The sequence below is a fragment of the Mycteria americana genome, chromosome 17, assembly GCF_035582795.1.
Source record: "Mycteria americana isolate JAX WOST 10 ecotype Jacksonville Zoo and Gardens chromosome 17, USCA_MyAme_1.0, whole genome shotgun sequence".
Taxonomy (NCBI): Eukaryota; Metazoa; Chordata; class Aves; order Ciconiiformes; family Ciconiidae; genus Mycteria; species Mycteria americana.
Genome location: NC_134381.1, coordinates 1,381,256 through 1,408,767, shown reverse-complemented (window position 1 = coordinate 1,408,767; position 27,512 = coordinate 1,381,256). Strand labels below are relative to the sequence as shown.

The 27,512-nt window shown below is 63.1% G+C and overlaps 5 protein-coding genes across 10 annotated transcripts in view; 3 read left to right on the top strand and 2 right to left on the bottom strand.

Annotated features, from left to right (window-relative positions):
• ABCA2 (ATP binding cassette subfamily A member 2) overlaps positions 1 to 4,337 on the top strand; it is a 36,924-nt gene extending 32,587 nt beyond the window's left edge. For all 5 annotated transcript variants that reach the window (XM_075520118.1, XM_075520120.1, XM_075520117.1 and 2 more), the window contains 5 exons: positions 45 to 137; positions 414 to 516; positions 676 to 813; positions 1,055 to 1,261; positions 1,530 to 4,337. In XM_075520118.1, coding sequence (XP_075376233.1) covers positions 45 to 137; positions 414 to 516; positions 676 to 813; positions 1,055 to 1,261; positions 1,530 to 1,565 — 577 coding nt within the window. In that variant the 3' untranslated portion in view covers positions 1,566 to 4,337. The remainder of the gene's footprint in view (positions 1 to 44; positions 138 to 413; positions 517 to 675; positions 814 to 1,054; positions 1,262 to 1,529) is intronic.
• A 366-nt stretch (positions 4,338 to 4,703) lies between these two features.
• Positions 4,704 to 7,571, top strand: CLIC3 (chloride intracellular channel 3). Its single transcript, XM_075519628.1, is given in 7 exon segments — positions 4,704 to 4,766; positions 4,768 to 4,818; positions 5,650 to 5,759; positions 6,154 to 6,279; positions 6,399 to 6,505; positions 6,843 to 7,018; positions 7,410 to 7,571. Coding segments are annotated over 7 exon segments (795 nt in total).
• A 1,233-nt stretch (positions 7,572 to 8,804) lies between these two features.
• Positions 8,805 to 10,912, bottom strand: PAXX (PAXX non-homologous end joining factor). The gene is made up of 6 exons (XM_075519676.1): positions 10,816 to 10,912; positions 10,677 to 10,711; positions 10,415 to 10,605; positions 9,766 to 9,840; positions 9,172 to 9,265; positions 8,805 to 9,046 (listed from the first exon to the last, which is right to left on the bottom strand). Exons 2-6 carry the CDS (start codon positions 10,685 to 10,687, stop codon positions 9,007 to 9,009), a joined length of 411 nt encoding a protein of 136 aa, XP_075375791.1. The 5' UTR covers positions 10,688 to 10,711; positions 10,816 to 10,912; the 3' UTR covers positions 8,805 to 9,006.
• An 84-nt stretch (positions 10,913 to 10,996) lies between these two features.
• On the top strand, positions 10,997 to 12,970 carry TMEM141 (transmembrane protein 141). Of its 2 annotated transcripts, none has more exons than XM_075519675.1 (5): positions 10,997 to 11,153; positions 11,287 to 11,353; positions 11,488 to 11,571; positions 11,873 to 11,998; positions 12,652 to 12,970. In XM_075519675.1, the coding sequence occupies exons 1-5, from the start codon at positions 11,100 to 11,102 to the stop codon at positions 12,729 to 12,731; spliced, it is 411 nt and encodes a 136-aa protein (XP_075375790.1). In that variant the 5' UTR covers positions 10,997 to 11,099; the 3' UTR covers positions 12,732 to 12,970. The 2 variants fall into 2 exon arrangements, with proteins under 2 accessions (XP_075375790.1, XP_075375789.1); XM_075519674.1 differs by having other exon boundaries at positions 10,998 to 11,153; positions 11,867 to 11,998.
• A 2,110-nt stretch (positions 12,971 to 15,080) lies between these two features.
• ENTPD2 (ectonucleoside triphosphate diphosphohydrolase 2) lies at positions 15,081 to 26,449 on the bottom strand. Its single transcript, XM_075519673.1, has 9 exons — positions 26,269 to 26,449; positions 19,542 to 19,659; positions 18,897 to 19,047; positions 18,076 to 18,235; positions 17,748 to 17,975; positions 17,063 to 17,329; positions 16,738 to 16,857; positions 16,324 to 16,458; positions 15,081 to 15,718 (listed from the first exon to the last, which is right to left on the bottom strand). The coding sequence occupies exons 1-9, from the start codon at positions 26,377 to 26,379 to the stop codon at positions 15,518 to 15,520; spliced, it is 1,491 nt and encodes a 496-aa protein (XP_075375788.1). The 5' UTR covers positions 26,380 to 26,449; the 3' UTR covers positions 15,081 to 15,517.
• Positions 26,450 to 27,512: the final 1,063 nt, after the last annotated feature.

The following is a 27,512-nucleotide window of genomic DNA, read 5'->3' as shown; positions in this document are numbered from 1 at the left end:
TGTCCCCCCATACCACCCTGCTGAAGCTTGCCCTGTCTCCCCAGCATGGAGGAGTGTGAGGCGCTCTGCACCCGCCTGGCCATCATGGTGAACGGGCGGCTCAAGTGTCTCGGCAGCATCCAGCACCTGAAGAACCGGTAAGTGCCCAGTGGGGGTCCAGCACCCTGTGTGCACTGCGGGGCGGGAGGGGGCCAGGCCTCCACAGCAGGGCACCTGTGGCGAGATGTCAGCCCTTCGTGTGGGTGCTGCTTTGGAGGGTGGGCAGGAGATGGGCTTGCTTGACTGTCCTGCCACTGTCGTGGTGGGTACGGTGGCTGCTGGGAGCATCGTCCCCTTCTGTGGGGTCAGTCCTTCCCTGCAGAGGTGCGGGGGGCGGGGGACAGGTCCTCATGGGGTCCCTTGTCCCCGCGCAGGTTTGGAGATGGCTACATGATCACGGTGCGCACCAAGTCCAGCCTTAATGTCAAGGAGGTGGTGAGGTTCTTCAACCGCAACTTCCCGGAGGCCATCCTCAAGGTAAGCTCCCTGTGGTGAAGGTGGTGTCCCCTACCAGCCCCCACCTCAGGACGCAAGCAGCCTTCATCCTCCAAGGGACACCTCTGTGGGACCCCCTGCAGGGTGACGGGAGGGGGTCTGGCACTGAGGGCTCAGGTGTCACTTCCCTGTCCCCTGCAGGAGCGGCACCACACCAAGGCCCAGTATCAGCTGAAGTCGGACCAGATCTCACTGGCACAGGTCTTCAGCAAGATGGAGCAGGTGGTGGACGTGCTGGGCATCGAAGACTACTCCGTCAGCCAGACCACACTGGACAACGTGAGACTGGGGATGGTGCAGGCGGCTGGATGCTTGTGCCCAGGGAGGGTGGCCGTGCCTGTGCTGGCAGAAACCACCTTTGGGACGGGAGGTGGAGCTAGGTGGGGGGCACAGTGGCAGCCCCAACCCAGTGGGATGAGCTGGGGCCTGTCTCCAGTGGCATGGATGGCAGGCGAGGGGTGGCCACGGGGTGGAGGTGCTTGCAGAGGTCCCTCTCAACCTCTTGCCCCTTCCCGCCCAGGTGTTTGTGAATTTTGCCAAGAAGCAAAGTGACAACCTGGAGCAGCAGGAGACGAGCCCCAGCTGCACCCTGCAGTCACCCCTGGAGCGCGTGCTGAGCCTGCTGCGCCCCCGGGCTGCCCCCACGGAGCTGCGGGCCCTTGTGGTGGAGGAGCAGGAGGACCTGGAGACCGACGATGAAGGCCTCATCAGCTTCGAGGAGGAGAGGGTGAGAGGTTGTCCCCAGATCTGGGGGTCCCTGGTCCCAGCTGTGTCCCTGCCACGGGGCACCGGGGCTGGGTGCCGTGGCACCGGGTCTCATCCATGGAAGGAGACATGGTGGGGCCAGGGATGGACCAGAGAGGGCTCTCTGGGAGGGGTGGCTGTTCCCCCCGCCCAGGCCAGATCCTGGCCGCAGCAGCACTGGGTGTGCTGGGCAGAGCGGGCAGCCCCTGCCCAGCTCAGCCCCTGAGCCCTGCCCATCTCTGCGTCCACAGGCTCAGCTCTCGTTCAACACAGACACGCTGTGCTGAGACCCCGGGGGCAGCCACGTTCCCCCGGCTGTGAAGCCACCGAACCCTTTTGGCCTCTCCCCTCCCTTCGCCCTGTTGAGCAGAGCTGCCGTGGCCAGAGGCGTGTGCCAGGGAGGACATGGTGGGTACGGCACCAGCCTGGACAGGCCTCGTGAACCACTGACTGCCTTTGACCCCTTCAGCTCCAGGGCAGTGTCACTGGTGCCCTGCCTGGTGCCAGGGGCCACCGTCCTTGGCTGGCTTGCCCAGCCAGTGCGTGCCAACAGACAGAGACTGCGAAGAGAAGGATGCAGCTTGGCACCAGCGCTGCCAGCCCCACAAGCTTTGTGGCGGGGATGAGGCCTGTGAGCGACGCCTCCAGTTGGTCACCCATGTTGCTCCCACTCTGGGGACCCCCAGCTGTGGGGATGCACCCCCCCCCGCCCCGCCACCGGCACCACCCCAGGCCTGGCCCTGGCAGGGGCGGAGGAAGGACAGCTGCTTTCTCCTTGTTTCCATCACCCCTGGCTTGGCTCTTGCCCTTGGCACTGTGGGGGGGCTCAGGGTCCAGCACCACAGGGGCAGGAGCTCTGGTGCTTCACCCACAATTGGTTTCGGTCACTGACAGGGTGTCACCGGTGACCCCCAGCCTGCCTGAGACAGGGGCCTCATCTGCACTGGTGTGTCCTGCCTACCCACGCTGCTGCCAGCTGAGGGGTCTGGCCGCCCTGGCCCTGCCCAGCCTTGCCATGCATGTGCTGGGCACTCAGCGCTGTCCCTGGGGCCAGCAGCAGTGCCCTGCAGAGGGTCACGCGGTGGGGCAGAGGGCTATTTCACAGGGTATTTCACACGCTGGCACCAGCTGTTTCTTCCCTCTGCCCCAGCCACGTCCCTCCTCCCAGAGCCCCTCACCCCGCCTCCTGCCTGCCCTCACCACCTGCCTCCCCCACCACAGGGCCTCGCTGCAGCTGTGCCACCTTTCTGCTGTGTCTCCCTCCTTTTCCCCCTTGCCCTGGCACTCATTGCTCAGCATCTGGCCCTGTACACAAGCCACCTGCACTGGTTTCTTATTGTTGGGTCACTGGTGATACTGGGAGAGGAGTTGCTGCACCCCAGGCTGGCTTTTGAAGCTGGGAGTGGGGTTGGCCTTCAGCTACACGGACAAGACAGCGCAGCTGGGCGCCAGCGCAACCTGGCAGTGGTGCTCAGGGTGGTGGAGAGTGGAGGGTGGGCTGCGGTGGTGGGGCTGGCAGCGTCACCTGGGCCAGCAATGTCACCTGGGGCTGGCAGTGTCACCGGCACTTGGCAGTGTCAGCTGGGACTGGCAGCGTCACCGGGGCTGGCAGTGGGCACCCCCTTGGCCAGCAGTGCCCCTCCTTTCTGCAGAGGGTCCTGCCACCTTGCCATCCATGGGGGCTGTGCCCAGCACCCGCAGCCCAGCGGCACCCTCCAGCCCACAGCTCCAGCCACCTGCAGCCGTGCCCAGAGCCAGGGTGACAGCAGGGCCCGTGACGCTGACCCCGACCACCCCCCCCGGGTGCCCCAGCCTTTTGCAGCACCCCAGGGCGGCCATGCACAGTCCCCCCTCCTCCCAGAGAGCACCCAGGGCCAAGCTGCCTGTGTGTGCCCCACTGCCCTTTCCGCCTCCCTGGCATGGGATCGGCTGGAGGCCCCGGGCTGGCTCCTGCCCACCAGCGAGCAGGCAGCACCGGGCACCCCAGCTTGCTGCCATGGGGCAGCATACCACGTAGGGAGGTGGATTGGGGCCAGCCCTGGCCCCACGAGCAGGGGCAGACCCAGGTGGCAGCTGACCCTCTGCTGTCCCCGTGCCTCCCGATCTCACCAGTCCTGTATGCCACCTGCTATAGATTGTGATACAATATACAGTATTTTCAATAGGGGAAAAACTGGGGGGGAGATAAGCTCTATTTTCAGATTTTTGAGACCATATTTTTTTTAATGGCATACTGGAAGCTGGCTGGTCCTGGGGTGCAGTGGATGGCACAGGTGCCCCCACCCGGGGTGCCCCCTGCTCCCTTGCTGGGCACGCTCTGCCTTCCCAGGTGGGTGCTAGGGGACAAGCCAGCTCATGGTTAGCCCTTTGCCACGAGGGAGAGAGGGGATGGTGTCACCTGTGGGTGCCCAGCTGTGACCACAGTGGTGGCACCCCTGGGGCACCCCAGGGTGGGCATGGGGCCGTGCTCTGGCCAAGGCTTTTTCCTCACCCCAGTCCCGCCCTGCTGCCCTGCCGCTCAGGGCTCCGGGAGGGCAGCGGCACCCCGGGCACAGAGCTCCCCCCAGCCCTCCCCTCTGCAGAGCTGCCCCCACACGCTGCCGTGCCACCATCCCCATGCCCTGTGGCTTTCGATGGTCAATGGAGATGCTTTTGTGCCCCCAGCGTGGTGTGCCCAGGGCACGCTTGCCAGCACAGCCTGGGTGGCCACAGTGGCCTCCCCACCCTGGGCTCAGGGCTGCCCCAGGCACAAACCCCGCTGGGGGCACCCCGAGAGTGGCAGCAGGGTGGGAGCAGGAGGACATCGCCCCGGGGGCAGGGGTGGCCGCTGCCTTAACACTATGCGCTTCGTTGAGTTTGGCCCCACTTCCCGCCTCACCTCCCTCTGCACGTCCTTGGCCACCAGCCGCGGGCACAGCACCGGTGCCACGCACAGCCCCGGGCACGGGGCACCCTGAGGGGTGGGGACGCCTTGGAGGAGCCTGTACATTGCAAGCAAAAGAAACAAAGATGAAATGTGAAAATAATGATCGTTTTAAATAAAAAAAATAATAACTAGAGCCAGCAAGGCTGCGTGGTTGCTGGTGGGCAGGAGTAGCAGGGCTGGGTGCCTGGGGAGGGACCGGGCTGGGCAAGGGTTGGGGGGTGCAGGAGCCTGCGGTGGGCAAAGGGATCTGGGCACAACACAGAGCTGTACGCAGCGCTTGGTATCTTCCAGGGTGGGTGGTGGAGCTGGCTGGGGGTGTGAAGCCTGCAGGGCACAGGCAGGGTGCCCAGGCAGGAGCCGCTGCAGCTGGCACTGCTGTGAGCCACCCTTGCCGGGCCCAGACTGGCAACAGCAGCGGTGGCCAGGGCCCCACGGCAGGGTGTCCCCGGCTGTGCTGTGGGGCCAGGCGTGGGTGGGAGCGGGTGCACCCCAGGGAGGAATGTGGGCTGGGAGGGGCCGCGGCTCCAGCACGGGCACTTGCGGCACAGCCACCACTCAGCCGGCAGCCACCACCCAGCATGGCCGAGAAACCCCAAATCCAGCTCTTCATCAAGGTGAGGGGGGTCACGGGGGCCTGGGGTGCCCCAGCCCAATGGGCACCTCTAGCAGCCACCTGGCATTGCTGGGCTGGGGTGGCCCGGCTGCCCTTGCCCACCGCAGTGCCCAGATGTGGGGCCCTGGGCAGGCAGCAGACACTTGGGGCTCTTCTCCAGGGCACAGCATGCTGCTGCCTGCCCTGTGGGTATGGGGGGGCTGCCGGTGCTCAGCATGGGGTGTTGGACCAGGGTGCCCCCCCAAACCAGGGCCCCCTGCCCAACAGCCTGGCCACCACAGCATCTGCCAGCCTGCACCTGCCGGGCCCTTCCCAGCCACCGCCTGGCCGGGGCAGCTTGCCCGGTTGCACAGGGCAGGGCAGGGCCGGCCTGGGATTGCGCCTGGGGGCAACAGGGCCACCAGCTTCGCCATCTCCTTCCTCCGGCACAGTCCCTGCTGCGCTGGGCTGTCCCCTAGCGCAGCTGCCCCCAGTGCTGCTGCGGTTGCTGCCCCCAAGTCCTGGCACACTCGATACTACGGGGCTGGGGCAGCCTGGGGCCCCCGGTCCCCTGGGAGTGCCAGGGCCAGCACCCGCCGTGCCACGCAGGCTGCTCTGGGGTGGGGCACAGAGGCCCCAGGAGCAGGCGGGGGCCAGTGCCCTGCCCGGTGTAGCGGGTGCCACAGGCTGCCAGCCCTGCTCGCCGGCCTGCGGCCAGCCCAGGCTTGGCCGGGGGGTGGCATGCGCCCTGCCACCCTCACCCTGAACCCACCAGGGCTGCCAGGCCAGCACTGCCCCTGCTGCAGCCGTGCCAGGGTGAAGGGGCAGCTGAGCTCTCCCTCTCTGCCCGCAGGCAAGCGAGGATGGGGAGAGCGTGGGCCACTGCCCTTTCTGCCAGCGGCTCTTCATGGTGCTGCTGCTCAAAGGGGTGCCCTTCACCCTCACCACCGTGGATGTGAAGAGGTGAGTTGTGCTGCCCCACTCACCATGGGGCCATGGGGGTTGCCAGCCATGGGGTGAGGGCCATGGGCGGAGTGGGACAGCCTTGCCCTGGCACACCAATGGAGGGGTGGTAGGTCCCCAACCCTTGGGAAGGGGCACGAAGCGTGGGCACTGTGGGACACATGGAGCCGGTTGTACCCCCCCAGCTGCCCACTGCTGCCTGAGGGAGGTCGGTGGGCATTTTCCAGGGCAGAGCTGCCATGGGCACACACTGAGGCAGGAGCAGCCTGGGGGCACCACCTCATCCCTTTGCACAGGACACACGTGCGCACACGTACACACACACACGTGCGCACGGTGCCCTGTAGAGCCCTGGGCACTGCTGGGCATCAGCATCCGTCCCTGTCTCCCACAGGGCGCTCGACGTGCTGAAGGACTTCGCGCCAGGCGCCCAGCTGCCCGTTTTGCTCTACAATGGCGAGCCCAAGACCGACACCGTCACCATTGAGGACTTCTTGGAGGACAAACTGGCCCCCCCCATGTCAGTGGCCAGTGCTGCCCCGAGAGGGGGCAGGACAGGCTGAGAGAGGGGGGCGGGCAGGCAGCACATGAGCCTGCCAGCCCCTGCCTCCTTCCTCAGCTGTGCCCACGTCCCTGCAGGTTCCGCAGCCTGGTCCCACGGTACAGGGAGTCGAGCCTGGCCGGGAATGACATCTTCCACAAGTTCTCCACCTTCATCAAGAACCCAGTGCCTGCCCAGGACGAGGGTGAGGAGCTGGGTGGGCGGACATCCCATGCAACCTCTCAGGTGCCACCACCTCAAAGCCTGGGCAGGTCACCCTGAGCCTTTCCAGCCCTCCCCTGGCCCAGGCCACAGCTGGGTCTCTCCAGGCACTGCCCCTCCCCATGCAGTTCAGTGTGGCCGTGCCAGGGCTCTTGTGGGAGGGCAGGGGCAGGTTCCAGCCTGGGCAAGGCGGGAAGAGCATGGGCAGGTACTGCCTGGGTGCAGGGATGGGCTGGTAGGAGGCCATGGCAGAACTGCGGGGCCCCATACCCGCAGCGGGGCTGTGCCCTGACCCAGCAGTGCTGCTGCCCTCCCCGCAGCACTGCAGCGGAGCCTGCTGCGGGCCCTGCTGAAGCTGGACGAGTACCTGAGTGCCCCACTGGAGTACGAGCTGGCCCACGACCCCCACCTCCGGGCCTCCCGGCGCCACTTCCTTGACGGGGACCAGCTCACGTTAGCCGACTGCAACCTGCTGCCCAAGCTCAACATCGTTCAGGTGAGCGCGGGCATCCCGGTGCCATGCCCTTCCCCTTGCCCTGGCTTCTTGATGCTGCCAGCTCCATGTTTCTCGCCTCCCCCTCGGTGCCTGCAGCAACCCTCCGCTCCTTTGCCAACCCCTATATCACCCCAGTGCCTCCCGGCATCCCCCTCCCCGTGACTCCTGCCCAGCATGGCGACTTCCCACAGATCTCACTCCCCTCCGCATCCCCTGCTGGGTGCCACCCCTTGTCTCATGCAGTGCCAGGGATGTCCCCTGGCCCCCTGCCACCCTTCCTGGCTGGCCCCTGCCTGTGAACACCCCCCCCCCCCCCCCGGCTGCGGGGCCCTCCTTGGCACACCACATGCACACAGGGCTGGGCAAGGACTCACTCCGTTTCTGCCCACAGGTCGTGTGCCAGCATTACCGCCGCTTCGGGATCCCCAAGGACCTGCGGGGTGTGTGGCGCTACCTCAACAGCGCCAGCGAAACCAAGGAGTTCAAATACACCTGCCCCAACAGCGAGGAGATCGTACAAGCCTATCGCTCCGTGGTCCGGTTGCCGCAGTGAGCCGGGCACACGCCCAGGTGGGCACAGGGCCAGGGTCAGGCAGCAGGCCAGGGCCTGCCCCGGTCCTGCTGTGACCACCACAGTCCTGCCTGCACGCACTCGGGAGGGCAGAGAGCATGGGCTGTGCCCCTGGCATTCCACTTCCCCCAGCTGGCACCCCTACCCCAGGTGCCGGCAGCAATCTGCGTCGCACTGAGCCCACAAACGCGTTCTCGCCTCTTGTGCCACCCTCTCTGCCTGGCCAGGACCCCCTTGACCTGCCCTGCAGTCCCTCAAGCATCACGATGGGTGCAAGGGTGTCACAGCCATGGGCACCATCTGTACCAAAGCTGGGCAATGCTGAGGACAAGGGCAGGAGCTGGGGAGGAAAAGCTGCCCAGAGCAGAGGGCTGCGGGGCACAGAGGGCAGGGCACTGCAGCAGGCATCCCTGCAGCCTCCCCTGGAGGCACACTGTGCCACCCGCCAGGTGAGCGACCCGAGGCAGGGCTGTGCCAGGGCAGCAGGATGCCCCTGAGGAGCTGCACCAGGTGAGGGGAACAGCCACAGCCGAGCCCTGGGGTCAGAGCCAGGGGGATGCTGCGGGTGGTGGACAGGGCCCAGCCCCCATCGCCCTGGGTGAGTGGAGTGGAGGGCACTGTCCCCCCAGAACCCAGTTAAGAAGCTCTCAGGAGCAGATTTGGGAGAGGGATGGGGGTGAAGTGGGGCAAGTCCAAGCCATGTATCAGAGCTCCCGGAAATCAATAAAGGCTTTGCAACCGAGACAAGTGTGAGTCTGGAGTGACCATCCCCAGCAGCTCTCCTCCCTCGCAGGACTTTGCACTGGCCTCCCAGTCCTCTCCCAGTGCCTAGCAAGGGCTGGGCCCATTCTCCCAGCTCTCCAGGGAGCTGGGGAGGCTCTAACCACTCACTCACCAGCCCACTGGCATAAAGCTAGCAGGAAAGTGAACTCCTCTGAGCCCCTGACCCTCCAGGTTCAGCTGAAGTTGGTCACAGGGTTCCTGAGCAAGGGAAAGGCAGAATGGACCGACACATCTGCATTGTTCCAGTCCCCAGAGACCAGCTGGCTAAAACCACCTTTACTGGCAATAAGTTAAGCACAGGCAATCTTTTCGTTACATGGCAATATAAAAGTTCTTTAAAAACCTCACCAATTCATGGCAAGTGAGGTAGAGAGGTGGCCCCTGCCAGCAGGGAAGAGCTGCAGGAAAAAAAAGCCACTTCTGGCACCCCTGCCGCTGCACCAGCTGAGGATCTGCTGTCCGCTCAGGCCTGCCAGGCGCTGGTTCCAGTCCTCTGGGTCCTGCTTGCCCCATCCGCCTCCCTGGGCACAAGGGGCTCAGCAGGCCCAGGGTGCAGTGAAACCTCCTCCACCAGCCACGCATGCGGTTGACAAGGCTCCGGTAGGGCTGTCATAGGGGCACAGGACAGCACAGGTCAGGAGTCCTCAAAATCCACTCCAGATGGTGCCTTCTTGCTGGAAGGAGATGGAAGGAGCATCACAGCCCAAAGCCCCACACTGCCCCATGCAGCTACAGAGCAGAGTCCACTGCATCTCCAGCACAGCCCAGCCCCAGCACTGGGCCTGGGAGCAGCACTTACCTTTTGAAGCCAGGGTTAATGAGAGACTCTCCTGGAATCTTCCTCTTGGTTGGCAAAGCTGAGCCAGCACCCCTGTTTTTCCTGGGGCTGGGGACTGCCTCGGTCAGAGACAGGCAGGACAGGGATTACAAAAGGTCAACTGGTTGCTTTGGCAGCCCTACAAGCCCCTCCATGCCCAGGGTGAGCATCCAGCAGCCCAGCCTGGCTGGCCCAGCATCCGTGGTGGGTGAGGAAGGGCCAAGCCTAGTCTCCTCTCCCAAAGGAGCAGGGAGCCATGGACCTGCCACGGCCCCCAGTCTGGAAGACCAGCGAAGCCTGACCTCCTCCTGGAGGCTAGCAAGCAACCTGCCTGGCCGTGCCCGGCATCTGACCTGAGCACAGCGCATCCCAGACACCCCGAGAGCCACCGTACTGAGCCCTGGTCCCTTTCGTGCCAGGAAGGGTACCAGGACAGCGGGGCGCCTGACAGCAGCCACAGCCAAGGGGACTCAGAGTGTCCTGGAGAGCACATGGACGCAGGACCAGCAGCCTCCTGGGGAAGAGAAGGCAAACAAACAGCGGGACGAGGGGAGGTGCCCCCTGGCAATTGCCTACCTGGCAGGAAGAGCTGCTGGCTCTGGGCAATGTTCTTCTCAGGGCTGCAGGAAGACGCCAGCATCTCCGCCACTGCTGAGACAGGAAGCAGAGCCAGAGCTTGTGATAACGCATCCCCAATGCGGCACGCAGCACTCCAGGCCTCCCCAGGAAGCTCCCTCCCCTCCACAGCCAAACTGAGCCACGTTCTCCTCCCAGCACTCCCACCCAGGCTGCCGCTGCCCCAGGATCTTCCCAGACCCCTAAAACATAGACCTCTGTAAAGCGACTCCCACACACAGAGATGATGGTGTGGTGCTGGCCATGGGGACAAGGTTGTATTTCTGCAAAGAGACACAACACTGCGTCCTCTGGTCCCATGCAGGATCTCTTCTGCCCAAGGCAGTCAGGTGCAGACCCTGGCCAGCTTTGGGAACTGACCAGCCCAAATAGGAAAAAGAACGCAGCACCTCTGCTGCCCAGCCCTCCTGGGACCGGTGAGGAGAAACCACCTGGGGCGAGACCAGGGAGGCACAGGCTTCTCCCGTTCCTGGCTGAGCTGGATCACCTGGGGCACCTTTGGGTGGAGGGGATGATACCACAAAGGTGGCAGGGAGCTGCCCCCCCTCCCCCCCCCCCCCCTTTGCCCCTTCCAAACCCCCCCACGGACCTTCCAGGCGTCTCTCCAGGCTCTCGACGCGCCCCGCCATGCCAAACACCAGCGCCTGGAGCTGACTCCTCGCCTCGGCAGCAGGCAGCTTGAAGAGATCCAGGGCCGAGCACCGGGCCTCCTCCCGCAGCTGCAGCGTGGCCTTCCCCTCGCCCAGGCTCAGCGAGGCGGCCCCCCGCCCCAAGGCCTCCCTGCGCGGGTGAGGCCGGGGTGAGGGGGGCCCTCGGCCGAGGGGCTGGGTCCCCGCGGCTGCGGCACCCACCTGAGCTTCATGCCGTGCTCCTCCGGCTGGCACCGCTGAGGAGGAGAGGGGGCACGTCCTGAAACGGCCTGTCCCGGCCCCCAGCCCCGGCCTAAGGCCAGGCCGGGGCCTTCCCCGCCGCCCCGGCCCCGGTACGTACGCAGCCGAACGGCGGGCAGGCGCCGAGCTCCCCGGCCCAGACCTCCAGCGCGTCGGTCACACTGCGGAAGGCAGGAGCTCAGGCTGTGCCGGGGCCGCTCGGCCCCAGCCCGGCCCCGGCCCCGCACTCACTAGACGGTGCCGCCGGGGCCGCAGTAACAGAGGTACCGGCCCGGCCCGGCCTGCAGCAGGTGGAAGGGCCCGGCCGGCTCCGCCATGGCGGCAGCGCCGGAAGGGGCGGGCGAGGGCTGAGGCCCTCCCGGCACCGGAGCCGCCAGCCCCGCCATGGTCAACCTGGGGCTGCGGCGGGTGGAGGACAGCGTGGCCGCCAAGCACCCGGTGCGCCCTGCCGGGGTTGGGGCTGAGGGGACCGGGGGCCGGCGGGGCCGGGGCTGAGGGAGCTGGGGGCGGGGCGGGCACCGGGGGCCGGCGGGGCCGGAGCCGGCGCCCCGCGCTGAGCGTGTCTCCACAGGCGCTGCAGCAGTACGCGGCCTGCCAGTCCCACGCCTTCATGAAGGGAATCGGCACCTTCCTGGCAGGTACGGCCTGGCCCGGCTCCCCCCGGTGTCCTCCGGCTCCCCTCGGCCGCTCCCCGGGGGCTGCGGGCAGCGGTGGGGACGGCCCGGGCGCGGGCCGTGGCCGGTAACGCCGCCCGGCCGCCGGGTTTTGGCAGGCAGCGGAGCCGCCTTCGCCGTGCAGAAGCTGGTGAACAAGAAGCTGCCGTACAGCCTGCAGTGGAGCCTGCTGCTGGCCGGCGGTGAGTGTCCTGCCCGGCCCTGCCCGGCCCTGCCCGTGCCCAGGCAAGCCTGCGGGATCCGCTCGGGCGGGGTAGCAGCAGGAGCAGGGCCATGTTGCAGGCAGAAGGGCTGTTTGCCCTTAGCGTGGGGGATTTTCTCCCCTGGCTCCTGTCACAACGTGACAGGCCCTGGGGGGCTCAGGGATGGCTCGCAGGCAGCTGCAGCAGCTCAGAAGCTGGCAGGCCCTTTCCCCACCACTGCCCTTAGCAAATGCTCTTGCTGCCGGCACTCTTGGGAGCATCTTGGTCTCTCCAGCCGCAGGGTCCCTCGCCAGCTACGTGGTAACCAGAGCTGAGACGCAGAAATGCTCCGACTTCTGGATTTACCTAGAGACAGGCAAGTCCCCACAGGAGCTTGCCGTGGCTGGTAGGGTGTCCCAGCCCGCAGGTACGTTCACATCCCTCCCTACTGCTTTCCCTGGGCTTGTCCTGCCTGGTTCTTCCCTGCTGCAACAATTTGCTCTTCCCACCTCGTAATTAAGCTGATGACTGTGTCGTTGCCAAAATCCCCATATAAGTCCCACACTGGCACCCCACAGCCAAGGGATGGGAGCAGGCGTCTGGGGTGGCAGCAGTGCTAGGGTGGCCGGAGCTCCCTGCCTGGTCTCATGGCTACCGTGTCCCTCTGTGCTCTGGGCCCACCACCTGTGCTGCAGGTACCGGAGCAGGGCTGGCAGCATGGGGTGGGAGCGCTCACTTCTGCCTGCTGCCCTGCCTGCCTTGTGGATTCACGAAAGCCAACATGAAGGGCTTGTTTGCTGGAAGAGGAAGAAAAAGGTAGGGGATGGAGGGAGGCAGTAAACCCCTCCACACCTCGGTTGCTCTGTATGGTGGGCAGAGTGGAGGGGCACCAGGACAGCTGCTGCTGGGCGGTTCCCATGGCTGCTTGCTGCTTTCTCCCACTGGTACCTTGAGCTCCCAAAGCTGGGCCTAGCTGAAGAGGCTTTAAATGCTTCACCAGGGCTCTGTGGCTCTCTGCCCGCCCCTGGCAAACATGCCAGGATAGTTAGGGGTCCAGGGAGCTTGTTCTTTCTGTTGCAGAGAATCTGCCCAGCCCAGAGGATGGAGAGAGCACGGCACCGCTGGTGAGGAGGAACAAGTACGGGGACGTTGTGGAGTAGCCAGCAGAGCACAGCGCACTGTGCCCGTGTCCTGCTTCACCCCTTCCTACCTGCTCAGCCTGCCTGTGCCTGTGCTACCTGCGAGACTGGTGTGCTCTGTGGCACTGCCCGGGAACTCGGATGAGTCCATCCTGCAGTGAGAGAGTGTGGTGGAGGCACCGTAGGGCTTGCTGCCTCCCAGGTGGCCTCTGAACATTGCACATGGGGGGGTACAATAAAAGTCAAGAGCTGAAAGCGCATGTTGTGGACGAAGCGAAGGCTCATGGTGGGACAGGAAGAGCTGGGGTGCAGGTGGTAAATGTCACCCTGAGGCAGCCCCTGCAGTAAACGTTGGAGCAGAGAGCTCTGGTCCCTCTGAGGCCACAGCACCCGCAATCCAATAGAACAGGGCTGTGAAGTGACTGCAGGCACAGACGGGTCTAGGCTAAGCTGTGAGGGGGCAGAGCTGTTGCCGTGTGCTCTCTGTTTCTTGAGCCTAGCCAGTCACGGTGTTCCTGCCCCTGTAGCAGCAAGGCTTTTCTCACCTGCCCAAATGGAGCTGAGCTGAGCCCTGCAGCTGCATAGCCACTGGGCCTGTCCTCTCTGCCCCCACAAAGAGGGTGCACACATGCCCAGAGCACCTCTGTGCAGTGCCGACCTTGCTCTTGGGGCATGTCACCTGGCCAGTCCCAGACTCTCCATCCAGATCTGTAGCCAGCCAGCAAGGGAATGGTACTGTCTTGAATCCCACCTGTGGGATTAGAGGCATGTGGGAAGATTAAGAAGCCTCTTTTGCTTCATTTTTTCCTAATAGCAAACTTGGAAGTCATGACTAGGGCAAACCGGCTGCTCTTGGTGGATGTCCAGCTCTGATTCCACTGCAGCTGGATTTCTTAGAAGGGGAAACCCAGCCTGGGTTCTAGAAGCTAGCTGGTTTCCTAGAGCAGAGCAGCAGCGTTTCGGCTTCAGAGACCAGAAATGCCTCCTTCCGTGTCAGGACTGGACACAGTCCCCGAGCCTCGCCACGGGAGGGAGTCCCTGCGCTGGGGAGACGAGGGGCCCGGGGATGAAACTGCGTTTGGGGGCTCAGAACATCATCTGAAGTGGCATCACGCTTGGCCTGTGCAGGGAGATGGGGAGCGGCCACCAGAACAGCTAAAAGCAAAGTGGTTGCGGGGAACAGGCAGGTTAAGCCAAGCACAGTTTACCGGGAGCTCAGCCGGAGCGGGCAGCTGAGCTCACGATACGTGCAAGAGCAAGGAGGGCAGCAAGAAACCGCAACTCCCGCTGAAGCTGCTCCTCTCCTGGGGCATGCAGAGGAACGCGGCGGGGCGGGAGGCTCTTTCCAGATGGGCTTGACGAGTTGGGACTGGCCTCGCGCAGCTGCCCGGCGGCTGGATGCATACCGTGGTGGTTCTGAGCTGCCAGCGACTGCACGAACAAATTGCCAACCCTGCAGGCTGGTCTCCTGCCCTGCTTGGGTACCAGACCCGGTCCCCTGGGAGCAGAGACTCCCTATGTGTTTTTTTCCTTGCGCAGCGGTGAGTGCATGGGGCAGCGTCAGCTTGAACGCTGCCTGCTCACACCTTTGGGGTGACTGGACCTCTAGCACTTGGGAAATGTCAACTTTGCAACCGTGGCTGGTTGAAACTCTTCCGTGTCCAGGTGGGCCTGAGCCTGGACACGGTTTCAAGCTCACCTTGGTCTATCCTGGGTGCTTCTCCAGGCTGGTAGAGCATACGAAGACATGATAGTGTCTCAGCAGCGGGCAGGCTGCAAGGGATTGAGACCTTCAAGCAGAGCCTGACCTGTGGCTGTGTCTGAGTAGACCCCGTAAGTGGCTCTACCCCTGCGGAACAGCCAGGCTTGATCAGCCTCTTGCTGATCAAGAGCCACAGAGCCACAGGAGTGGTTACAAAGATTTATTTCTGATTATAAAAAAACCCAGCCAAACGAAACCAAACTTCCTGCATGTTTGCATGTCCCTGTTCTTACTCAATTGGAAATGAAGTTGCATCATCCCAGCTGCCTGGCGTGGGGTGATGCAGGGCTCAAATCCTAAAGCAGTGCAAAGCCCCACTCCTGCAGCGAGCCCATCCCCTCCACACTGGCATGGCCACGCACCAGGGAGCCACGGGGACGTTTTATGCCATTGCCGGGGGGACGGAGGAGGCTCTGGCTGTGGCAAAGGCAAGTCTGGCTTAGGAACCACGGGAATGGGGAAGGCACCACGTCTGGTTGCTGAAGTGGGACCTGGGAAGCTGCCTACTCCCCATGTCTGGTTGTTGCTAAGCCCTACCCAGCCCCTGTGCTGAGGCTGGTGGAAGTCCAGGCCAAGATCTGGCCCTCAGAAAGGTCAGCGGGGTTTGTGCATTGGCCAGAAAGTGCATTCCCCAGGGGACAGGCTAGAGACATCAGCTATAAGAACTAGTGTAAGTAATACTCCCCACCCACCCCATGCACATGAGAATAAATCCTGCTGTTGTCTGGACTTACTGGCCCAGTCCAGCTCAGGTCTGGTGGCAGAAAGATGCCCCAGGTCTAAATGTCCAAATCCCGAGCCTGCTCCAGGGTCCATCCCTGAGTAGCACTGGGAAACCCTTAAGCGATTCTCCTGCAGGGCTAGCAGTCCTCTCCTGTCCCCCCCTTTCTGTAGCTTGAAAGCAAGGGGAGGGCAAAAAGGGACAGCTTTCCTTCTGGGACAGGCAGCGTCAGGTCTTGCCACATCCCAAGTGTTCAGGCCATGGAGACTCCAACAGGAAGGATGGTGCTGGGTCCTGCAGACAAGGCCCACCCTGTCCCTGCCGTTAGATTGTGCTGGACTTGCTGCGCCGGAGCAGGCAGACAGCAGTCACCAGAGACATCAGGGTGATGACCACAAAGAGCAGGATGAGGATGACCCAGTAGTTGTACAGCATGCTTTTGTGGGAAGAGGGCTTCTCCGCTGGGATCATGTTGGTGAGGTTCAGCATGTAGCCCAGGGCCCAGCCGATGGAGGTTTCTCCTGCCTGTGGAAACAGCATGGCATGGTCACCACCCCAATCAACCCAGCTCCATGGGCCTCAGGAGACCTTCCAGGGACCACCTCAGTGTCAGCCCAATGGAGGAGAGGGGTGTGGGGGAGTCCACGGCACCCTGAGCCCTCGCTCGCCCATGGGTCCAGCCAGTCCAGGGCTGAAGCAGTAACCACCCTGTGCTGAGCTGGGCTCATCCGATGGGAGCAGGATCTCATCTGCTCAGGCCAGTCCTGATCTCACTGCCCATCCCATGGCTCGTGCAGTTGAGGGCACTTGGCAAAGGTGGGATCCTGCCCTGAGATATAATTTCCCAACAAGCCTGAGCAAAGAGTTGTTTGAGACAGTGTCCTGAGGGCCAAGGAGGGACTGGAGGACCTGACTCCATGGCCACCCTACAGTCAGCTCAGCTCATTTTTTTTTTCCATCTCCCAGAAGATCCACCCAAAAACTGGGAGTTCCATCCTGCCCCTGTTCCCTGAGATCTTCCCTCACACTGCTTGGCTTTTTCTTTGTGTGGAATCATCTCTCCTGCAGGGCTTTTTGGCCTCACTTCAAACAGATACCATGGCATGAGTATGTGCTCTGGTGTTACCCACCTTCTTCTGGAAGGCGATGTTGGGGAAGGAATGGTTGTTGAAGTTGTAGCCTTTGGTGGTGAGCAAATAAATGAATGTGCTGACAGCGCAGTAATCCGACAGCCTCTTCTCCAGCTTGGGGGCTTTCTGGAGTAGCTGGGTGGGATGCAAGGAGGGACAGAGAAAAGGGGTCAAGCCAGCAGGGTCCAGGCTTTGTTTCTGTGGCCTGAAGCTCTGGGTGGTCACATCTGGCTGGCCAAGGTGCTGCCCATACCCACCTGAGCCTCTCCTGGTTCCATGTGGGAGCTGTCACCCACCCTCCCCCTACTCCATGGGTGCCAGAACACCCAGCCCCCTCCAAGGGCTGCTCTCAGAGCCCAGGTAATGCCCCACACGAAGCAGCCCTCTCCTCCCCACCATGCCTGAAGAGCCCACCTCACTCCAGCTGGTGGCACAGATGGTCTTGGCTGCATCCTTCAGGTCGCTCGGCAAGCGCACGGGTCTCCCCATCACTGTCTGGATGAAGTCGACCGTGTAGAAGAAGGCAGAGAAGGCCTGATGGAGGAAAGGAAGCAGCTGCGGGACAGGCTGGGAGCAAACCCCCTCGCCACAAACAGTTGCTCTGACCAGCATGGTGGGCACAAGCAACCGCCCTTGCAGAGCCGGGGGTCTTGGCTTTGCCATCATATGATGCTGGGGGGCTGGGGACACCTGCCCACCCAGCAGCCAAGCCACCACCCTGCTCCATGCCAGGACTTACGATGAAGTTTCCCGAAACCTCCGGCTGGAAAATGCCATCAAAGGAGCAGCGGGAGAAGGAGCAGGTGGTGAAGTTGAAGAGCTTGCTGACGTGCAGAGCACAGAGGCTCCCGTTCCCGGTGCCAACCATGGTGACAGTGGTGTTGAGGGCAAGGCTTGGCCTCTCCTTTTCTGTGCAGGGGCTGTCATAGACACTGCTCAGCGACAGCCTCTTATGGTAGCCCGTGGGCCAGCAGGGATGGGGGACGGTTGCTTGGTAGCTCTCAGCCTGCCGGAGAAGTGACACATGGGACGCATGAGCCGTGCCATAGCCTCGGCTCTCCTGGTGCTGCACGGCAGCCCCAGCACCGCTGCCTGCCTGCCTCCACCTCCCTGCTGGGGAGATGTGGAGGAGCTTGGGCAGCAGGATGCAGAGCTGGCAGTTGCCACAAGCATCTTGAGATGACTTGGAAAGTCTTGGCTCTGGCCGAGGGGTGCAACACCTTATGGAGAGGGTGGGAGGAAGCCTTGGGACCATCGGAGCAGGTCGGGGGCAAAACCCAAGAGCTGGCTGGGAAAGGTGTGAAGCCGGCCCTGCAGGGCTGTCCTAGAGCCAGGGCTGGGGAACACCCCTATATAAACACCAGGGTGAGGGGGCAACCGCAGGGCGATGACAGCCAGCATCCCCATCAAGCACGTGCTGGTACCTGGAGGAGCTTTGAGAGCAGCCTCTTGAGGACCTGGTCCCTTCCGTAGCAGAGGAAGCTGTGGGTGTACACTTTGTACACCTGGCCATAGAGCTTCAGCATCACCTCATTTCTGGGGTCTTCAATGATGTCCCTGGTTTCAAAGGTGATCTGTGTGGAAGCGCCCCCAAAGTCCATGGCCCCCAGGGTCTTCTTCTGGGGCTGGATCCATTCCCCAAGCCACCCACGCTGAGCAAGGAAGACAAGAGCAGGCATAAGGATGTGATGAGCTGCAGGACAGCCTGGCCACCACAGCTGTCCCCGGTGGGAGCCGCGCTCCCCTGCCCACCTTGATGAAGTTCTCCAGGAGGTAGTTTGCAGTCACCCAGCCAAAAACCCCTTCCTCTTCCCCCGACAGGATCTTTGCCCCCCGGAAATTGAAGGGGTATGACTTCAGTGTGGCTGCCACAGCACTGAGGACGGCGTCCGAAGCCTGCAGGTTCGCGATGCTGTGGGCCAGGCAAGAGGGCAGAGTGGCAGAGCGGCCAGGGTGCCGCGAGTGGAGTCCCCGCTGCCCACACAGCCCTCGGGGCCCCACATGGGACAGGAGGCAGGCGGGTCCTCACCTGGGTATCTGTAGGGATGTCCCCCAAAAAACCCCAGCTAATTCCCCTTGTCTCTGCAGGAGAAGGAGGCAGGCGGCAGGGATGGAGGTGTGCTCCCTCCTCCTGAGCCATACCCTGTGGCTGGGCGAGGGGGGTATGACTCCATCTTCTGTGTGGTTTTCGGGGGGTAATTATTCTCACTGTGTCCCATCAGGCTGCAATGGGTGCAGGGGGACTTTCCTCCTGGCTAGCCAAAAAGACTGGGTGGGTTATCCCAGTGCTGGCCTCACACCAGCCCCTTTTCAGCCAGGGATGTGCTGGCTGTGCCCTACAGAGCATCTCCTGCTCTGAAAGGCAGGACCACCTCTGCAAGGGACATGGAGCTGGGCATCTGGGAGGGTTAGGAGCTTTGCCTGGCAAAGGGGAGACATCACAGCTGTCCTTCACCATCTCCACCCCTACCATGGGTGGCGAGACAGCAGGGTGGCATGGTAGGGCCTCCCAGGCAGCGTTTGAGGCCAGGCAGGCACGGCACGGCAAGAGCATGGCAAGAGCAAGCACTCACTTGAGCAGGCGCATGCCGGCCGTGGCGCCCAGGTAGAGCGGGGTGCCCACATGCTTCTCCTTGGGCACATCTCTCAGAGCCTGGTTCAGGCAGTGCACCAAGCTTGTCCCAGCAGCTGGAGGGTTGGAGCTGTAGCTGGAGATGCCGGGACCTGCGAAGAGGAAACAGCATTGCTCCTTGCAGGGGGTGGGAAGATGCTTGGTGGGCAGCTTTGCCCCTCCCAGGCTGTTCAAAAGGCAGGTGCTGCAGGTTTCTGTGGGCATGGAGCCATCCAGAGTCCAGCCATATCTCCCTGCCAATGCCGCATCCCCCACCGGCTGACAGCGGGGGAAAGGTTGCTTAAATGGAGAGTGGAAAACCATCCCTCACTCCTTGCTGGGCTAGGCAGGGAGCTGAATTGTTTCCTGGTGGGTCAACGCATGCCAGGAAAAGATAAACCACAGGCATGCATGGCCGTAAGCCTTGGGGGGAGATGGGGAGGTTTTGGAAACAGAGCTGGACCCCTTATAACACTTCACTGCGCTGGTCACAGGGAGGCAGCTGGGCACGGCAGGGGCATTCGCACTGCCATGGTACCCTGCCCACAGGGGACGTGACAGACCCTGCCACCAGCCACCGGCCTGCGGGAACTGGGACAGCCCTTACCCTCCACATCACACATGCTGTGCTCGCTGACCACCCCGGTGTCGTTCTCCTTGTCTGCAGGCCACTTGTAGACGAACATGGCCGTGTGGGAGGACCCGGCGTCCAGCACGATGCCATACTGCGGGGGGGGAGGCAGCGGGTCAGGCCGGAGGCAGGACACCCCCCAGCTGCCCCAGGCCATCCCGAGGGAAGGCACTGGGGCTCAATGACCTGCCATGCACGGCCGGTCCTGCCCTGGCAGTTCCCTGCCCGGCAGCTCCAGCAGCATCGTCTGGCAGAGGCGAGCGCTGCTCAGCCCAGCAAGGGCATGGTCTTGCCCACATCTGCCTGCACTGGGCCCTGCCCAGGATGCGGCTGGGAGCGGGTGCTCTCCCCAGCCAGGGACACCGGCCGCCCTAGGATGCTGCTTGGCACAGCAGAGGGAGTCCAGCTTTTTGAGCATGGGAACTCCCTTGTTGCCTCGAGCACAGACCGGGAGGCTGTCCATCCCTCCGTCCCCTCCCTGCTTGCTCCGTCTCCCCGCAGCATCGCTCCTGGCCAGCCGGCATCTGTGCTGAGCCCTGGGGGTCCCTGGGACCAGCAGGACAACGACGACGACACCTGGGAGTGGCCCCTCAGGGATGCAGCTCACCAAAGAAGGGCAGCCAGGCACCTCGTCCCTCCTGCCCTTGTATGGCTCGGCCATTCTCCGGCTATAAATAACCCTGCTCTCTCCTGCCAAACAAGGTTACCCAGCTCCCGGGGAGGGGCCGTCCCATGCTGCCTTCAGCCCCCCCCAGGCGGACCCCCCTGCCTCACCCCCCGCCACCCGTGGGCTCGGGGCCGCCCACGCTGGTCCCCTCCATGCCCCCACCGGAGCTGCTTCACTGCCAGAGAGGAGGCTTCGAGTCTGGGGCGGAGAAGCAGCTGAGCATCTCTGGGGTGAAGCCACTTAAGGCTTAAACCTGGCTTGTACAAAGGCTCTGTCTGCTGCCTGCCCTGCCCGGACCCGGGTGGAGCCCCAGAGCTGGGGCAGGCAGCTCTTGTCCCTGCCCAGCACCCGGGACCCACCCCAGCCCTGCCTCATGGGTGCCCCTGGTCCCACCCCTGTCCCCATCCCTGTCCCCACCAGCCGCAGAGCGGGCTCCAGCCTGGGTGACTGCAGGGTTGGGTTTTGGCCAGCTCAGGCAGCAGAAATAAAGTGTCAGTGCATGGGCAGGGACACGTGGGGTCCCTGCTTATAGGCAACCCCCATTCCCACATGAACCCATGGTACCACACCAGCAGTACCCCCTGCTCCCCCAGGCAACCATTTCCAATGGGTGATGCCCCCCAACCTCCCCTGGCTCCCGTTAACTGTCAGTGGCTTGCCACATGCCCTGGGCCAAAAGCTATGAGCCAGCAGAGAATCCCCATCTGCAACCAGACTGGGCAGGTGTGTCATGGCACTAGTGTGGGGGAGCAGCTCCCCGCGATGCTGAACGCTACAGAGAGGAGGAGGGGGGCTCTGACAGCCTACCCCCGCTCAGCTGCTGCTCCAAAGGACAAAGCTGGGGAGCAGGACCCCCAGTTTGGGCCCTTTCTGGGTTGGGTGCTCGGGGTTGGTGCCCCAAGCATCCTCGGGGGGCTCTCAGCCCCCTCCTCTGCCCAGCGTGCCACGGGCCATACACCCCCAGCACTGAGTATCCCCCAGTCCCTCCTCTCCATAGCACCCTCTGCCTCGCTTGCCCACCCTGGAGCCCTGTGGGCACCCCCTGCACCCCCGGATGGGCAATCACCTACCAGGCACAAGCACAAGCAATAAAGGATGCTGAGTCTGCCCCAGCGAAGCTGCCTGTCCCAGGGGATGCCCGCTGACATGTCACCATCGGCTCCCACCCCATGGTCCTCTCAGCACGTCCCCTTTACTGTCCCAGCCCTTGCAAGTGGGTGCTGGCATCCCTGTGAGGGGTCCCCAGGGAGTGTCCAACCCCAGCAGACCCCCTGCTCACCTCTGCCACGTGTGTGCTCACGAGCCTTGTGGCCACTATGCAGATGTCCCCGGTGTCCTCGCAGGGCACCACACCACCTCCGTGCCACCCCAGATATCACCCAGAGTGACATTAGCATTAGCAGCGTGACAACGCTGTCCCCAAAGGGAAAGCATTGACAAGTTAGCCCCAAACCCGAGGCTGAGCACAGCCGGGACCCCGGGAGTGGTTTCCAGCCCCAGGATGACACGGGAGGAGCTGCAGCCTGCAGAGGGGGACGAGGCTGGAGACAGGGATACAGGGTGGCAGGGGCTAAGAAATGCTGGAGCTGGAGACAGCAAGGATGACCTGCAGCACTGGGGACAACCTGTGCTACGCACCAGGGATGGGGACAGCACGGCGGACCCCGTGACAGGAATGGACATGGCCACGTGAGCTTGGACACATAGCGGGATCCAGGGGGGGTGCAGGGGAAGCCCCATGCACCTGGGGCAGGAGGAAACCTGGTTCAAGGGGTTTCCTCCTGCCTTTGCCAGGGCTGGCTCGGCTGGAACCTGCTTCCAGCCCCACAGAGAGCTGGCACAGGGGTGCACGTGTGGGGTTGCATAGGTGGGGGGTTTGCACACGTGGGGTGCACACGTTAGGTGCACATGTGCATGGATGTGCACGCATGCGGTGTGCATGTGGTGTGCGTGCCTGCAGGTGTGCACATGGGGGTGCGTGTGCATGGACATATGCACGTGTGCAAACATAGGTGTGTAGGTGCGTGGGGAGGTGCATGCACATGGGTGTGCATGGGTGGGGCGTACATGCACATAGGTGTGCCGATGTGTTTGTGTGCACATGGGTGCATGTGTGTCTCTGCATACATGCACTTAGGTGGGTGTGCATGGGCATGCATGCAAGTGTGCGCCCCTCTGGGCACACATGTGGGTGTGTGCATGCCTGGGGCAGCCATGCTACCTGCTCAAGCCCAGGGAAGCAGAGTACACATGGCTGCAACTGCAGCTCTGCCACCCACACAGGGCAGCTGGCAGCAAGAGGCAGCACCAACCCCACACCCAGCGCAAGCCCCATGTGGAGGTGTCATGTTTGGGGTGACAGTGACACCGCCGGGGCAGGTTGCAGAACCAGCTGCCCCATGCAGGGGCACCCCAGTGCCCTTTGCTGCCAACACCTGTGGGTCGGGGTGGGAGTCTCTCCTCTCAGATCCTGGTGTCTGGGCAGGCAGAGCCCATCACTCCCAGGTGCAGGGTGGCAAAGATGGGCAGCAGCCGCAGGACTCGTGGACGAGGGATGGCCTGTGGGACCCTCCTGACCAGTGGTGGCCTGGCCCCAGCAGTGACAGCAGCAGCGCTCAGGCCCGGCCAAGGTAACAACATGCGGCAACATGAGCTGCCACAGCACGGTGGGTGCTGCCAGCTGCAGGGAGTGCCCGGCGCCCAGCCAGCCACCGACGCCACAGCTCACTCCCTGGCCGCCCTGGCATGAGAGAAGCTGCCAGAGCCTTGCACCAGCCCCCTCTGCCCCGCTCCCAGGGGGACACAGGGTTTTGCACCCCAGCCTGTCCCCGTGGAGGAGCCGTCCTCCCCGGTGGTGCTGGTGGCAGTGAGCAGGGGTGGAAGCCATGTGCACAGGCGTGTGTGCACGAAGGGGCCGAGGCAGAGCTGGACGGCCAAGAGGGTCCCCAGGGATGCAGGAGAGGTCCTGTCCCCTCCTCCAGACCCAGCGGTACACACACATCTCCAGCACCCGCATGGGAATCGGGGATGGGGTCACCCACAGTGGGGCTGCGATGGTGCCAGCCCTTGTCCCAGCCCCTGTCCCTGTCCCAGCCTCTGTGCCTGGGCATCGGAGCCACTGCATCACCCAGTGCAGAGCGAGCTGCTGTGAGGGCTCAAGTGGTGGCCGAGCTGTGGGCTTGCAACCGCGTGGGAGGCACAGGCGGGTTGTCTGCAGGGGCCCCGCAGACAGGAAGCCCCTGGAGGGAGAAACCCGGCTGAAAGCCCATCACATTAGTGATTTGCAGCGTAAGCACTGCCCTTAGCTCTTCCAGCCAAGGTGTCCTGTGCCTGCCAACGAGTGGGCTGGAAACGAGGGCTGGAGGAACACAAGGATGCCCTGGCATGCTCCCATGCTGGCGCCTGGCTCCCGTCATCCCTCTCATCTGCCCCAGCATGCTCGGCTGCTGGCACCCCAGGGCTTGGTGGGGCCTTGCACATGTATTCGTGGCCCTGGCCCCAGCCTGTGGGACAGTCCCCAACCCAAGCGTCTCCTAGTGGCACAGGGATGATGGATTTTTCTAACAACAGGATCCCCTGACCAGATCCTGGTGATGCCACAGGGCTGCGGGGGACAGGGGTCCCCAGTGTGGCCCCACACTGGGACAGTGTCCCTGTGCCGCCCCTGGCCCCACTGCCTCCTGGGCCACCTGTGGCCCCGTGGGCTCTGCCCCACTGCAGCACCGCTCAGCCCAGCTCAAGCCAGGGCTGCTCAGTCCTGAAGCCCCTGCAGAGGGGACACAGAGGGAGGGATGTCCCCAAAGGTCACCAGGCAGTGAAGACATGAGTAGGGCTCAGGTCTCCTGGTGAGTGCATGAAACATCCCAGAAATATCCCACACCCCAGGGAAGGAGGTGGAGGGGGACACTGAGAACTGCCCAACTTGCTGTAGCCCGGCACCATGCGCCACGGCCATGCCTGGGCCTCCAGCCCCCCACCCCACAGGCTCTCCAGGCGGCCCTACAGTGCAGTGGGGGTTCAGCCCAGCCCCACAACATCCCACCTCCCCTGAGGGTGGCGAGACCCATGGGGCCCCCAGGTCTGCGGTGGGTTACGACAGGTTTCCTTCCCACCATGGGAGCCACAGCTTGCCTGGGACAGCAGACAGGAGAAGAGCATGGCAGCCTTTGTAACAGCCAGTGAAGAGATTTGCCAAAAGAAAGAAAAAGTTGTCAAAAGACAGCAGCTCCAAGCCATCAGGCGGTGGTGCCGTAAGCCCTGCTGCGGACTGGGGAGGGAAGGGGAACACTGTGCTCCCAGGATCAGTCCCTCCAGCAGCAGGATAACTAATCTGGGGTATTTTTAGGGCTAGATTCCAAGCAAAGGAGCTGGAAAGGGAGGACATGGAGCCATAGCTCAGCAGTGAACAGCGCTATCACCCAGCAGCTGCTGCTAACGTGGACTGAGCCAGCAAGGACCATGTCTTGCCCTTGCAGGTGGGGAGGACGTGCCCGGGGTCCCGCACAGCAGGACCAACTTCCTCTAAATCGTGTCTGCACATTTTGGGCTGAGTTAGACTAAGACAAAGCTTTGCATTCCCAAAACAGCCCTGAGCTTTGTGCAAAAGCAAACCCCTCGGTGCCTGCCTGGCACCAGCCCCACAGGAACAGGCACTGCCATGACACTGGTGCTGAGCTCCGGCAGGCAGCGCCTCACTGCACGCACTGTGCTGGACCTCACGCGCGCTTGGCACATCCAGGAACAGCACAAGACCCCAAGTCCCCGGGGCCGGGCGGTGCAGCCTCAGGCAGAGCAAGGCCAGGACCCATGTGAGTGTTCAGGGACGCTCAGCCCCAAACTGCAGCGCTGCCTGCAGACTGGAAGGTGCTACCACCCAGAGAGAGAAAAAGCACAAAAAAGCTCAAAAATTAAATTTCTGGGAATGCATCTGGCTTAAAAGCAAAGCTCCAGCTTGGAACCAGGAGGAGAAAAGGCTTCCCAGGCTGACCCAAGTGCTGCACATGGAGGTCTCAACACTGATCCGTCTAATTCCCCCATGTCCAAAGAGACAAAATCCGTTTTGAAACCAGCTACTGGCACTGCTCAATATGCCCCAGCATGTAGCAATGGGTGGCAAAGAAAGGTGTCACAGGGAAAGAGTTAATCATTGCTAGTTATACTAACAGCAGCAAATATCATCTTGGCTAAGCCAGCTCATTTTCTAAAGCTAATCTTCATTACATCTGACAAACCCAGAGAGAAGGCAACATGTCTGGCATTCAGGCTGGCTCAGAAAGTTTCCAAGAAAATTGCTTGGGATGAGAAAAAGGGGGTTTTGGATGAACCATTTTCCAGGACAAGAGCCTGCTCCCCACGGAACAGCTCAGTCTGTCACTGAAAAAAATAAGACCTTTTTAAAACAAAAGACTTGGGCTGCAAAAGAGTCAACTGGGGGACTTGGCCAACAAGAAATTGTTTGGGAACTTCTTTCACCATTTGAATTTACAATGAAAAAGAAAATAAAAGCAGCTCGTTTTCACAGGGAAGTGCATTTCTCATCCGGCAGCGCTGGCTCAGGCGATGCAGCTGGAGCCCAGGAATACCGGGCCGTGCTGGGGTGCACAGGGGTGCCCCGTCCCCGGATGGAGCCGCGGGAGCAGATGCTGACACGGCTGCTCTGGCCTGGGGGGCCGCACCCAGACACGCCACCGCTACTTTTCAGCGTCTCCAGCAGATCCCTCTCTCAAAGAGCAGGTCTGAGGTGCCGGGGACGGGTGGCCGGGTGTCCCCGCGGCCGGGCGGGGCTCGCTGCTGGCCCGGCGGCGGGGACAGCCCCGTCCCTGCGCAGCCCTGCGCCCCCACCCCGCGGCTCGGGGACCCCCCAGCCCCAGTGGCCTCCCGTGATTCTGGGGATCCCCTGGATGCCGGAGCCTCTCCCGCACCGGGCATCCCGCAGGTCGGGGTGCCCACTGCGGTTCCCCCAGCCCCCAGGAGCCCAGGTCCCCCCCGGTGCCCGCTGTCCCCGTCCCCTCCGTGCCCGGTGCTGGTCCCGCTCACCTTGAAGCCCGGCGGGCCCCGCGTGTCCCCGGAGCCGAGGCAGAGCAGGAGGATGCCCAAGAGGCAGCCGAGGGCGAGAAGCAGGAGGACGGCGGCGACCCGGCGGGCCATGGCGGGGCCGGAGCGGGGCAGGTGAGCGGCTCCGCGGCGGCTGCGGCGGCTCCTGCTGCTCCTCCTCCCCCGCCTCCTCCTCCTCGCCCGCCTCTCCCGGCTGAGTCACCGCCGCCCCGGCCCACCCGGGCGGGACACCGGGCTCCGCCGGGCTGCGGGGGGCCGGCCCCGTGCTGCGGGTCCCGCGTCTACCCCTGCCCCGGGCTCGGCTCCGTCCTGCGCCCCCGCCACGGGCGTTGGCCCTGCCCCGGGATCAGCCCCAGCTCCCGCCCCCCCGGGCACGGCCCTTGACCCAGGGGCTCAGCCCCATCCCGGCCCGCCGGGCACCGTCCCTGCCCGGGATCAGCCTTGTCCTGCCCCACACCCCCTCGGGCTTCACTGTTACCTCGGGGCTCAGCCCCGCCCTGTCCCTCCTCCCCGGGCATATCCTCTGTCCCCGGGATCAGTCCCATCTTCTCCCCCAACCAGGCATCGTCCTTGACCCAGGACTCAGCCCCATCCTCCTCCCCAAGGCATCGCCCTGCCCCGGGGCTCAGCCCAGAGATGGGTTTGGTGGGAGGTGAGAACACCCTGAGCAACAGAAAAGCTCTGAGAAAGCGTCTCACCTACCACGATTAACAGCTACGACTATATTACCGCTTTTAATCATTACAAGGAGTTTGTGACGGCCCTGAGGAGCCCAGACGTATATCGACATTGTTTTTAATATGGTCACAAGTGAATAATGTAATGTGTTTCCACATGGAGCAGTGAGCCAAGAAAGGTTGGGCTCCTGGCTCTGAGAAGGACATTTTGAGCTTGCTTACACAGAGGGATAAAACAGTGAACAAAATAATAAACAAGGAGATATCACCAAGGGGAGGAGGCTGAAGGAGGACACGGCTTCCAGCCCAGCTGGGTTGCAGGCTGGAGGGTCACACTTCAGCTCTTCACAGCTTGCCTCACTTAATTTTTTTCGAAACAAGCCACATTTTCTGCCACTCACCGCTGCCCTGCACGTAGTGCACATTGCACCAGCACTGGGGTTTCTGCAGAGCTTCCTTCCCATTGCTGTGGTATTTGGGTGCAGAGGTGCTCAAGTGGCCCAGCCTTATGGGGCCCTTGGTCCCAATGTGCCGCTGCGTCGCAGAGGC

Excerpts from the sequence above, each read along its gene's own strand:
- TMEM141 (XM_075519674.1), top strand. The coding sequence starts at position 11,100 with ATGGTCAACCTGGGGCTGCGGCGGGTGGAGGACAGCGTGGCCGCCAAG. Across the intron at positions 11,354-11,487 it reads AATCGGCACCTTCCTGGCAG|GCAGCGGAGCCGCCTTCGCC; the intron begins GTACGGCCTGGC and ends GGGTTTTGGCAG. Across the intron at positions 11,999-12,651 it reads TAGGGTGTCCCAGCCCGCAG|AGAATCTGCCCAGCCCAGAG; the intron begins GTACGTTCACAT and ends TTTCTGTTGCAG.
- ENTPD2 (XM_075519673.1), bottom strand. The coding sequence starts at position 26,379 with ATGGCCCGCCGGGTCGCCGCCGTCCTCCTGCTTCTCGCCCTCGGCTGC. Across the intron at positions 17,976-18,075 it reads TCCTGGAGAACTTCATCAAG|CGTGGGTGGCTTGGGGAATG; the intron begins GTGGGCAGGGGA and ends TTCCTTGCTCAG. Across the intron at positions 15,719-16,323 it reads ACATCGCCTTCCAGAAGAAG|GCAGGAGAAACCTCCATCGG; the intron begins GTGGGTAACACC and ends CTGTTTCCACAG.
- PAXX (XM_075519676.1), bottom strand. Across the intron at positions 9,266-9,765 it reads CCAGCAGCTCTTCCTGCCAG|TCCCCAGCCCCAGGAAAAAC; the intron begins GTAGGCAATTGC and ends TGACCGAGGCAG. Across the intron at positions 9,047-9,171 it reads ATTAACCCTGGCTTCAAAAG|CAAGAAGGCACCATCTGGAG; the intron begins GTAAGTGCTGCT and ends ATCTCCTTCCAG.